Source organism: Aquarana catesbeiana, linkage group LG11 (genome assembly GCF_042186555.1).
Source record: "Aquarana catesbeiana isolate 2022-GZ linkage group LG11, ASM4218655v1, whole genome shotgun sequence".
In the NCBI taxonomy this organism is placed as follows: Eukaryota; Metazoa; Chordata; class Amphibia; order Anura; family Ranidae; genus Aquarana; species Aquarana catesbeiana.
In genome coordinates, this window is record NC_133334.1 from 62,749,921 (window position 1) to 62,762,130 (window position 12,210).

Below are 12,210 nucleotides of genomic sequence, written 5' to 3' on the forward strand. Positions count from 1 at the left end.
GTCTGTGCATGCGCGGCTACTTGACAGAACATCGGAAAACGACGTCTCTGTCATTCTGCACATGCACTTCCTACTTACGAACATATTCGACTTAAGAACAAACCGGCAGTCCCTAACCCGCTCGTAACTCGGGGACTGCCTGTACTATGGCTCTGTGTCCAGTGATGTATGATTAAAGAAATGGTTATTATCTTTTTGAAAAAGATGTGACCTAATGTATTATTGTCCAGTTGATAGGTATCAGTACCTTGGTTATGCAATCTTATGTAAGATTCCTTGTTTTCTTCCGAAATAAAACAGAATTTCCAAATAAAAAAAAAGGAAAAAGCCTTAATTTAATCTGCAAATAAATTCACCATGATTTGTAACAAATGTAATTTTAGTATGATTATTACAGAACAATTATATATTATATTTATAAAGTGTAATTACAAGCTGCCTCCCTTTCCAGACTGAAATAAACATAGCTGTTTAGCATAATGTTGATATAAACCCAGCTCTTTTTTTTAATTATTTAGTTTTTAGTATGTTCATTATCATTAGGTTACATGTCCATTTTATATACGACACACCCACTTTTTGCCACAGCTCACTATGCATGTCACAATGCCCCTCCATGTGTGGATTGTCATGAACCAAAAGGTGACATTCCTAAATGTGCTAAATACAGGCTCTTCTTTTTGGTTGTACTTTCCTTATCCTCTTATCTTACAATAACTCAAACTCTGTGCAGTCTCTGAAGACGTCAAACACCAACAGGGCTCAGAATGACTGCAGACCATGTGATCTTTGGCTCGGATTTATGTCACATGAGAAAGTAGGGGAAGAGCTGCTTTCTTATTCTTTGCAAGAAACATTTTTTCCTTAAAAATAATACCAATAAGATGATTTGGCAAGGCTGACACAAGCCCTATTGATTCAAGTGTTTTGTTTTTGTTTTTTTAATATAGTTCTACAGCAAATGTAAAGATTTGATATTCTACCTTTACAGAAAAACTAACATTTTAAATATACAAACAAGACATTAAAGCGGAGTTCCACACAAAAATGGAACTTCCGCTTTTCGGAACCCTCCCCCCCTCCGGTGTCACATTTGGCACCTTTCAGGGGGGAGGGGGGTGCAGATACCTGTCTAAGACAGGTATTTGCACCCACTTCCGGCATAGACTCCCATGGGAGTCTATGCCTCTTCCCGTCCCCACCGCGCTGTCTCCTGGAAACACACAGCTCCCAGGAGAGAGCGGGGACCACTTGGGACGTGCAGGGCGACTCGCGCATGCGCAGTAGGGAACCGGGAAGTGAAGCCGCAACGCTTCACTTCCTGATTCCCTCACCTAGGATGGCGGCGGCAGCTGCCGAGAACCGAGCGGGTTCTCGGCGTCCCCTGCCGACATCGCTGGACCCTGGGACAGGTAAGTGGCCATGTATTAAAAGTCAGCAGCTGCAGTAATTGTAGCTGCTGGCTTTTAATATTTATTTTTTTTGGCGGTGTGGGTGGACCCCCCGCTTTAATTCACTTGTCAACCGCCTAACTGTAAATATATGTCATTACTTTGACGTTTAATAACAGGGTTATGGCTGCAGCTAGATCCCATAACCACAGTATCTTTTTTTCTAGTTAGGGGACCGGCTTTCCGATAGGGGTGATCCCAGGGGCAGATTCGCCACAAGATCACTTGTATAGGCAGCGATAGAAGTGCCTCCTGCCACTTCCCAGCCGTTTCCGAGTTTACTGGAGCCATCGGTAAGCCCGGAACAGATCAGATGCGGCTGATGGCTAGGCAGGAAGTCGAGTGAGGACAAGATAGCCCCAACTCAGCTCTATGACCTTGGAGGACCGGAGTGACCTCTAACCTCACTTCTGGTTCTCAGGCTTAAAGGGTAAGTTCACCTTTACAGAAAATCTGTAAGGTGAACTTACACTGGATCCCCTCCCCTTCCCCAGTCCTGCTGTACCTGAGGCCGGCGATCACCCGCTAGGAGACATCGGGTCACCGCTTCACTGGTCTGGGGATTTGAATTCCCAGCGGCCTAATCTCCTAAACGTACCTCGGAAAGGTACGTATAGGAGTCATTCTAATTGGTTGGCGCCAACCAATCAGAACCCACCTAGCCCATCCTGTCAACGGGGGAGAAGAAGAGAGAAAGCCGCTGGGATTTCTAATACCTGGACCGGCGACCCGAGGTCTCCTAGCGGGTGATCGCCGGCCTCAGGTACAGCGGGACAGGGGGGATTGGAAGGGGGTCCAGTGTAAGTTCACCTTACACATTTTCTGTAAAGGTGAGCTTACACTTTAAAGACATAATTTTTATTTATTTTTTCAAAGTGTCAACATTTTTTTTTCTTTTAAGGGTAAATGAGAGATCTGGGGTCTTTTTGACCTCAGATCTCTCAATAAAGAGGATCTGTCCTGCTTATTTCTATAAGGATGTTTACATTCCTTGTAATAGGAATAAAGTAATTTAATAAATTACTTTAAAGGGACAGTGTAAAAAAAAAAATTAAAAGTAAAATAAATAAGATAAAAAAAAATTGAAGGCGCCCCATCCCTTCGTGCTTGCACGCAGAAGCAAACGCATACGCAAGTCGCGCCCGCATATGTAAACGGTGTGCAAACCACACGTGAGGTATTGCCACGGTCATTAGAGCAAGAATTCTAGTGCAGGACATCCTCTGTAACTCTAAACAGGTAACCTGTAAAATGTTTAAAGCGTTGTCTATGGAAATTTTTAAGTACTGTAATTTGTCGGCATTCCATGAGCGTGCGCAATTTTAAAGGTATCTATTTACTCTGCGTAACATCATCTTTCACATTATACAAAAAAATTAGATTTTTTTTTTTTTTTAATTCATTAAATTGTATTTTTAAAAAAAAAAAATGCGTTTGAAAGACCGCTGCGCAAATACAGTGCGACATAAAATATTGTAACCACCGCAATTTTATTTTCTAGGGTCTCTGCTAAATATATATTATATATATATATATATATATATATATATATATATATATATATATATATATATATATATATATATATATATAATGTTTGGGGGTTCTAAGTAATTTTCTAGCAAACAATACTGATTTTTACTTGTAAACAACAAATGTCAGAAAAAGTCAAGTGGTTAAGAAAAAAACAAACAAACACTGCACTATGGAGTTTTTTTTTAGCTTCTAGGTAAAACTGAAGAATGAGCTTTTGGGATTGTCCAGTATCCTGCTATGTATAACACCCCATAACAATGAAAGCTCATCTTGTTTTAACAGTGACTTTACATTGTGAAGCCTGCCTTGCAGCTTACCGGGTTCCAATAGGCCACTTTGAAATGCAGGAGTAAACTGATGTTCCTGTTCGTTACTCCCCAGGACACGCCAGGAATTAGGACCACTTGTGGATTTAGCACCGCAGACTAATTTGCTACCTTTATTTGTTGTGATTGCTAATCAATCTTCTTATTGTCATTCTACCTGAACAGAAAAACAGAAGGTCACTTAGCCTAATTTGCCAATGTGTCCTTCTGGTAGGGAGTGACGAGATAAAAGCTCCCTATGGGGTGAGAAGCATACGGAGTATATACCTGGCTAAATAGAGATGGTAAGCAGCAACAAGTTATCAGCAAATCTATTCATGGATGGGGTTTTCTCTAACTTGCATCCTTCTAGGTGAGAAAACTACACCTCTATTGACAGACTTTCAATATATTAATCCATTAACAGGGAAAAAAAAACAAAAAAACAGCCAGACAAAATTTGAAATCTGTTTTTAGAAGGCTTTGCTATGCTACATACTAATTCCCGTTGGGATCTTTTTGATTCCTTAAGCCAGCCATAGACAGTTCAATTCTCGGCCGGTTCAGCAGGCAATGGCCGAGATTTGAACCATGTATGGGCAGACTAAATGTACCCAAGTTAAGCGATCGATCAGCTTGGGTACAACCAGCCTGTCAGAGTTTACATGCAATCATTGCTAGCGACTATAGCTGCTAGCAGTAATCACTGTGTTCTCCCCGCTGGGGAAACACAATGGCTACACATGAGGGATTTCCCCATCAGCACTGACTGTTGATGGGGGAAATCAAGCAATTTTCTTTGCTGCAAACACAAGAAATCGCTCCATCTATGGTTGGCTTAAGTTCCTTCCCACCTTAGCCTGTACGATTATATTGTGCCCTAGGGTCCTAAGACGTACTCCACAGAAGCCATGGTTTCCATGCACTGCACTGATGAATAGCAAAAAGCCTGAAACAGCTGTATGCAGTTCGGAATAAAAGGCTCTCTAATATCAGGCTATACACAATTTGCACAATACACCAGCAGTTCTGAATATGCAACTGGCCTGGATTTGTGTAGCTCTGGCCATTGTCCTGAAACAAGTAATAATTCTATATTCTTGGGATATGTGAAGTAATAAGACATATGAATACCTTCTCTTTTAGCAAGACTTTACTGTGTAAAACATTAAAGTTGAACTAAAGGCAAACTTTTTTTTAAATTTTGGATAGAGGACGGGAAGGTTATAATCCCCGTTATATTTTTTCTGCTATTGTACCATTGTACCATTGGGGGAGATTTCCCTTCACATCCTGTCCCATAGCCAAAAGAGGAAGTTCAGGTGACAACTCAGGACAAATAAGGAGAGTGAATCTCCTTAGGGGCTCTTTCACAGTGGTGGCCAGGGGCAATAAAAACAGGTGGCTGAGTAACGTTTTTACCTCCCACCCAACCACTCACGAGAATTCTAACAGTACAGCCTGAGAAGGCTGCACACATGCCATGACCACGATTGCTTTACTTCAAGTCCATTGACATTTTTACTTGAGCTGCAGAGTTTGACAGGTGGCACCGCCTGTTAAACTCCCCCATTGAGATCAATGGAGCAGCACCATAACCATGAGCCATAGTAGAATAGGTTCACAGTTACGGTGCAGTTGCACGGTGTAAAATTACTTTATTTGCAAAAAAATAAAAGAAAAAAAGAAACGCCTTCCAGCTGCTGCGATACCACCCTCAGAAAAGCAATCCACCATGAATTTCTTTTCAGGGGGTGGTAAGCATTACTGCCTGTCTGTAAGAGCTCTATTGAAGCATAGACAGCAACAAAAAGCTGACAGGTTTTCTAATCCCTAGCATGCCTATCCAAAACTAAAAATAAAAACTTTTGCCTTTAGTTATACTTTACAGAACTGCAAACAAATAATTCCCTTTTCTTCCTGTGCAAGTGGGACAACCCAGGTATAAAAATCACATGAAGCTTCTAGCTCTTCTCAACTATATGCAGATCTAAAAATAAACTATCAAACATATTATACTTACCTGCTCTGTGTCTCTTTTGCACAGAACAGCCCTAATCCTCAACTCCTGGGATCCCCTGCTGGCATTCCTGGCTTTCCCCCTGAGTGCCCCCATAACAAGCTGCTTGCTATGGGGGCACTATGTGTGTGCTCACTCCACAGCCCCATCCCCTCCTCACTGGCTGTGATTGGGAGCAGCAGAAGCCAATGGCTGCCATTGCTGTCTCTGAGCCAATGAGGAGGGAGAGAACTGAGGGAGCTTCTGCTCTCTTGCACATCACTGGATTGAGATCGGGCTCAGGTAAATATAAGGGGGGCTAGGAGGGTAGCAGCATGCAGAAAAAGCATTAAGGTAAACATACATTCTGCTTCTAGAACTACTTTAATCATAGTGCCAGGACTTGCCACTGTCTTCCATGCAACTAGCCCAAAGGACTAATGCTGCATACACACGATCGGAATTTCGGCCCGCAAAAGACCGATGAGAGTTTTTCGTCGGAAAATGCGACCGTGTGTATGCTCCAACGGTCTTTTGCTGGAGGAATTCCAGCCAGCAAAAGATTAAGAGCATGCTCTCAATTTTTCGGTCGGGAAAAGTTCCTATCCGAAAATGCGATCGTCTGTGGCAATTTCGACGTGCAAAATCCCTACGCCTGCTTGGAAACAATTCGACGCATGCTCGGAAGCATTGAACTTCATTTTCTCGGCTTGTTGTAGTGTTGTACGTCACCGCGTTCTTGACGGTCGTAATTTCAGCAAACTTTTGCGTGACCGTGTGTATGCAGGGCAAACTTGAGCGGAATCCCATCGGAAAAGCCGTCATATCTTTTTCCGACGAGAAATCCGCTCGTGTGTACGTGGCATAAGGTGCACATGTTGTTTGATTTTAAATCTTAGTGTTCACAGAAAGTTATTAGCAAGTCAGAAAATCTTTGTAATCAATAACAAGAACTAATACCCCCCTTAAGATAGTCCTAGGCAACCTAATTCTTGCTCAAGCCACCATCGGGGTTGGAATTGGGCCATTTATGTTCACACTCCACAGTCCTCCAATGGGTACCTCTAGTCAAAATAATTTTTTTTGGTCATATTAGGAAACACTTATGTCAAGTTTTTATTGCTGCCTATATCCCTATTGGGAAGATTAATTCTCTCCTTATAGGTCATAGAGACCATTCTTTCAATGGGGATACCTATTCCAGTGTTAACTATTTATGAGGGATTTCCCTTCACTTTGGAGAGAATTCTGTTGACTTCCTGTTGTGTATCAAGGTCAGGAGGTTTAGAAAAATTTACTAGACAGACCATGAAACAAATCTTGACCAAACAATACAATGACCAAAATATTATATTAAAATGTATATATTTTGTTAAGGAGATTTTTTATAGATATACTTTTAGATGGAATTCCTATGTTAGACTAGATCATTAACGAAACTCTATTGTAGTGATTTTCTATTGTTTGAAAATGAAACGAAAATAAAAATGAAATAAATATATATATGCTGAAGAAAAAAAAAAAGAACCCAAAAAGATCTTTACCGCTGTTCACCAAAGTGGTGTTTAGTAACTCTCCAGCAAGTAACTTCCTTATGCCCTGATGAAGTTGGGGGGGGGGGGGGTATTCAGGCCCCTGAAACGTGTTGAATGTCTTTAATGCAAACCAATAAACTAATTTGGACTCTCATTATTCAGTTTGGCACCATTTCTATAGTTTTTTTTTTCTGGTAACCTGCTGGGCACCCACTGAACTATCCCTGTCTTTAAAAGCAGCCTAACCTAAGCCAGTGAGCAAACTGAATGTTTTTTTTTTTTTTTTTGTTCTTTTCAAAACCTAATATAAACTAAGAGTAAGTCCCAGTGCCTCTTGGATGCTTTTTTTTCTACGTCAGAGTCATAAAACAAATGACAGGGCTTTTACCTTTTCCGTACTCTAGTTTTGGCTAGAGATCCACCTTAATCTACAGTACACTGCTGCACTCCAGACTCGTAATGCGTTTCTCAGATCCGCATGCTCTCCACAGAGAGCGGTGGAGATGTTTCCATTCACAAATTATATAAAACCATATTGAAGGCCTGAGATAAGGCTGTTTCTGGGATATGTGTGGAAAGGTTTATCTGTAAGTGCAGTTAACAGGCTTAATGTTATTTACTATTAAAATAAAATCCTTAAAACCCTTCTCCATTTCCCTAGGGTGTACAGATTGCTTTATTTACTGACCGGAGAAGGTCTAACAGAACGGATGATGGAAATCGCTGCGACCTTTGTCCATGTCCTCCGCTGCCTGTAGTGTTGCCAAACAGCCCTTTCCATGCTGTTTGCATTAAGGGTAAAAAGGTAAATACTTAGCACTAAACATGTTTGCTTTAGCTGCCAGAAGGGCTTATGAACGAGCCTCCCACCACCTCCAAGCACACACATGTATCAAAGGCTACACGTACGTGTCAGTTCCTGGGCCCTGTCCTCCCTAGAAGGACTGGAAACATTATGGATGTTCTCTATTTAACTGATAAATCTTTGATAGAGATAAATAGAATGAACAGAAATGTATAACATGGAGAAAGATGGCACCAATCACTCAATTATATATTGAGGCTGGCCAAAAATGTCGCAATCTATTTTTTTACAATCTCAATTCTTTATGTATTTATTATAGAATACTTTCATGTAGTTTAGAAGAATAGTAATTTATCAGTGATTGCACGTTAAAGGTTTTAAAGCTAGCCATCTAGAAAAAGCCATATAATACATGGAGTTTGAAAGTTTTGGTGTGCATGTGTTGGTTTCTGCTTGATTTTCCTCCCACACTCCGAAGACATGCTGGCAAATTAATTGGCTCTTGTCTAGACTGACCTTAAAGGAGAAGTCCAGCCAAAGCTTGTTTGGCTGGACTTCTCCTGTGGATCACAGCAGTGCAGTCCCTTCTGCACTTCTGTGACCCATTTTCAGCAGACAGCGGGCTTAAGCCCGCTGTCAGCTGACTGAAGTCCGCTGTCAGCTGACTGAAGCCCGCTGTCAGCTGACGTCACAGTGCCGGACCAGGTTCTGGAAAGATTGCGACCATATTTTGTTGGTATCTGTCCACATGCCTGGACCGGCACACAGCTCAGCCACTCAGTGCTCCAGCCCCCTGAACAGTCCAGTGACAGAGCAGAGCAGAGGGACAGAGCAGAGAGCTGCTGACTGACGGTCATCAGCTCTCTGCTCAGAGAGCCCTGAGAACCGAGTAATCGGCAGTGTTGGTTCTCAGTGTTAGAACCGTTGGGGGACAGATGCAGCATCGGGTATGATTCTGGAAACATCTAAATTCCCATACTTCTTTTTAAAAGTGGTTCTAAAGGCTGAAGTTTTTTTACCTTAATGCATTCTCTGCATTAATGTAAAAACCTTCTAAGTTCAGCTCCCCCCCCCCTCATACTTACTGTTCCTGAGCCTGATCTCGATCCAGCGCTGTGCATGAGAGCGAGAGCAGCGGGAGCCATTGGCTCCTGCTGCCGTCAATCAAAGCCAGTGATTGCAACAGCGGGAAAGAGAGCCAGAACGGGGATCTGTCAATGTAAACAAACAGGAACAGGGGGGAGAGAGAGATCAGCTGTTCCTAGTGATCAGGAACAGTGATCTCTCTTTTCTCCCAGGCAGCCCATCCCCCCCACAGTTAGAAAAACCTCCCAGGAAACACAGTTAACCCCTTGATCGCCCCCTAGTGTTAACCCCTTTCCTGCCAGTGCCATTTATACAGTGATCAATTCATTTTTATAGCACGGATCACTGTATTGGTGTAATTGGTCCCCAAAAAGTGTTACTTAGGGTCAGATTTGCCCACCGCAATGTCACAGTCCCGCTAAAAATCGCAGATCGCAGCCATTACCCATAAAAAAAATTTTAAAAAATAAAAAGTCCCAAAATCTTTCCCCTATTTTGTAGACGCTATAACTTTGCACAAACCAAACAATATACGCTTATTGCTTTTTTTTTTTTACCAAAAATATGTAGAATATATGTTGGCCTAAACTGATGAAAAAAAAAAAAAAAAATTATATATATATATATATATATATATATATATATATATATATATATATATTGGCTATGTATTATAGCAGAAAGTAAAAAATATATATATATTTTTTAAAATTGTTGCTCTTTTTTTGTTTATAGCGCAAAAAATAAAAACTGCAGAGATGATCAAATACCACCAAAAGAAAGCTCTATTTGTGGAGAAAAAAAAAAGGACATCAATTTTGTTTGGGTACAGCGTCGTACGCCGCGCAATTGTCAGTTAAAGCAACGCAGTGCCATATCGCAAAAAATGGCCTAGTCAGGAAGAGGGGGTAAATCCTTCTGGGCTGAAGTGGTTAATTAAAAAAAAAAAAAAGCAACTATCCTTTACAATTGGTGATATTATACACAGGGGCTTGGAAAACACTTATAATACACAGATTTCCAACATAGTTGTCCACCTGATATATATATAAAACTTTATTAATGTTGGTACAGGTCAGCTTTTCTATAACCTTAGCATATAAAGATTCTGTTAGGAAAATGTTACCAAATGTCATGCAGAGCTTAATGCAGAATAGTAATAATCCTACTCTGTGCTCATCACAACATTACCTAATGTGAAGGCACCATCTGATCTCTTAAAACAGTACATCAAATTCCTGGGGCAGCCAGAAATATTTGGTTCACTCTTTTGGGTATCACCCAATCTGTCAAAATCATTTGGTCATCATCGGAGGTGATCATGTGACGGGTATTCTAGTCGGGTGGTATGTAACCTTTTGAGTCCACTGTGAGAGAGGAGGTTGTGAGGAAACGTACCTGTATGGTTCTTCCAGGGAGATCATCTGTGGAAGGTAGAATCTATGTGTCTTCACAGACTGCAACATATCTGGACACATTGGTTTTGATATGTCATAATAATGGCCAAACCTGGATGAAGCCAAAGGAACAGACTGTGTGATAGAGAAAAAAAAAATATAAAAGCAAAATTAGTAAGAATCAGACTATGTGAAAAATCACTATTAATACATTATATGGATTTTCAAATAAAGTAAAAGTTTCCGCTGAAGTCTGCTGGACTTCAGGAGTAGGCAAAACAAAATGGACATTTGTTAAAGCTGAACTCCAGCCACAGATCTAAATCCACTATTGAATGCTCTCCCTACCTGTAAGCTTACCTTCCCTCCCCCGGTATTAAACTGATAGAACAGTTACATTCTACGATACCTGACTGGCTGAAACTGCTGGACTTTTCTATTGCAGACTGAGGTTTGCTTTGCAAGAGATTTCAGAAAGCCAAAGTGGTGCCAAATGGTATCAGGGCCTTTTAAAAGACGAGTGTGCTAGTGACCCACCAAATGTTGGCATCATTGTCAATATGTCTAATAAAATTACAAGCATCACCTGCCCCTGAAAATACGCCTTTATTTGTGGAAAAAAAAAAAGCCACACAATGTTTTGGATCCATAAATGGACCCCTGCTTCTACATTGATGGTTCCATATATGTGTTTTGGTGTGCTGGAGTTTTCTCCTACGTGTGTGTTTTATACACACTATACAGGCAAAAGTATTGGGACGCCTGCCTTTACACGCACATGGACTTTAATGTCATCCCAGTCTTAGTCCGTAGGGTTCAACATTGAGTTGGCCCACCCTTTGCAGCTATAACAGCTTCAACTCTTCTGGGAAGGCTGTCCACAAGGTTTAGGAGGGTGTCTATGGGAATGTTTGACCATTCTTCCAGAAGTGCATTTGTGAGGTCAGGCAGTGGTGTTGGATGAGAAGGCCTGGCTCGCAGTCTCTGCCCTAATTAATCGCAAAGACGTTCTATCTGGTTGAGGTGCAAGACAGTCAAGTTCCTCCACCCCAAACTTGCTCATCCACATTATATTGCCAAAAGTATTAGGCCACCTCTCCAAACCATTTGGTGGAGAGGGGATTATGATGTGGGGTTGATTTTCAGGTATTGTGCTTGGCCCCTTTGTTCAAGTGAAGTGAAGTCTTCAGCATATCAAGACACTTTAGACAATTTCATGCTCCCAACTTTGTGGGAACAGTTTGGGGTTAGCCCCTTCCAGTTCCAACATGACTGCGCACTACTGCACAAAGCAAGGTCCATAAAGACATGGATGAGAGAGTTTGGGGTGGAGGAACTTGACTGGCCTGCACAGAGTCCTGACCTCAAACCCATAGAACCCCTTTGGGATGAATTAGAGTGGAGACTGCAAGTCAGGCCTTCTCATTCAACATCAGCGCCTGACCTCACAAATGCCCTTCTGGAAGAATGGTCAAACATTCCCATAGACACACTCCTAAACCTTGTGGACAGCCTTCCCAGAAGAGTTGAAGCTGTTATAGCTGCAAAGGGTGGGCCAACGCAATATTGAACCCTACGGACTAAAACGCAATTAAAATTCATGTGCGTGTAAAGGCAGGTGTCCCAATACTTCTGGTAATATAGTGTGTGTGTGTGTGTGTGTGTGTATATTTATTTATTTATTTATTTATTTTCCCACTGAATATACAAAAGTATTAAAGTGCAGGTATTAATATCTGGGGTTACAGTAGTGATTCCTTGTTAGTATTTTAGAGTATCAGCCGCAGGAAAACAATCTCAGCCTTATCAAAATCTGATTGGCTTAACAAACAAATAACTTTCAAATAAATGAAAAAACAATTAGTCAAATTAAAAATTATTAATATGAAATTTATTTCAATATTAACAGTAGAATATATATATTTATTAGGGCTGTTACTGATTAAAATGTTCATGTTCGATATAAATAGATTTTTTTTAAATCGACTAATTTCGATCAATTATGGCGCACATAAAGATCCAACTACTTTTAGCTGACGTCATGCGTAGCTCCTCCCCCGTACGCGTTACGTTCAATCAGAACTTCCTTAAAACTT

General features: G+C 41.0%; 1 protein-coding gene across 2 annotated transcripts in view; it reads right to left on the minus strand.

Moving 5' to 3' along the window:
* Positions 1–12,210, minus strand: part of ELP4 (elongator acetyltransferase complex subunit 4) — a 480,195-nt gene that overhangs the window by 315,250 nt on the left and 152,735 nt on the right. For both annotated transcript variants that reach the window (XM_073604507.1, XM_073604508.1), the window contains exon 5: positions 10,116–10,249. In XM_073604507.1, the coding sequence (XP_073460608.1) occupies positions 10,116–10,249 (134 nt within the window). The remainder of the gene's footprint in view (positions 1–10,115; positions 10,250–12,210) is intronic.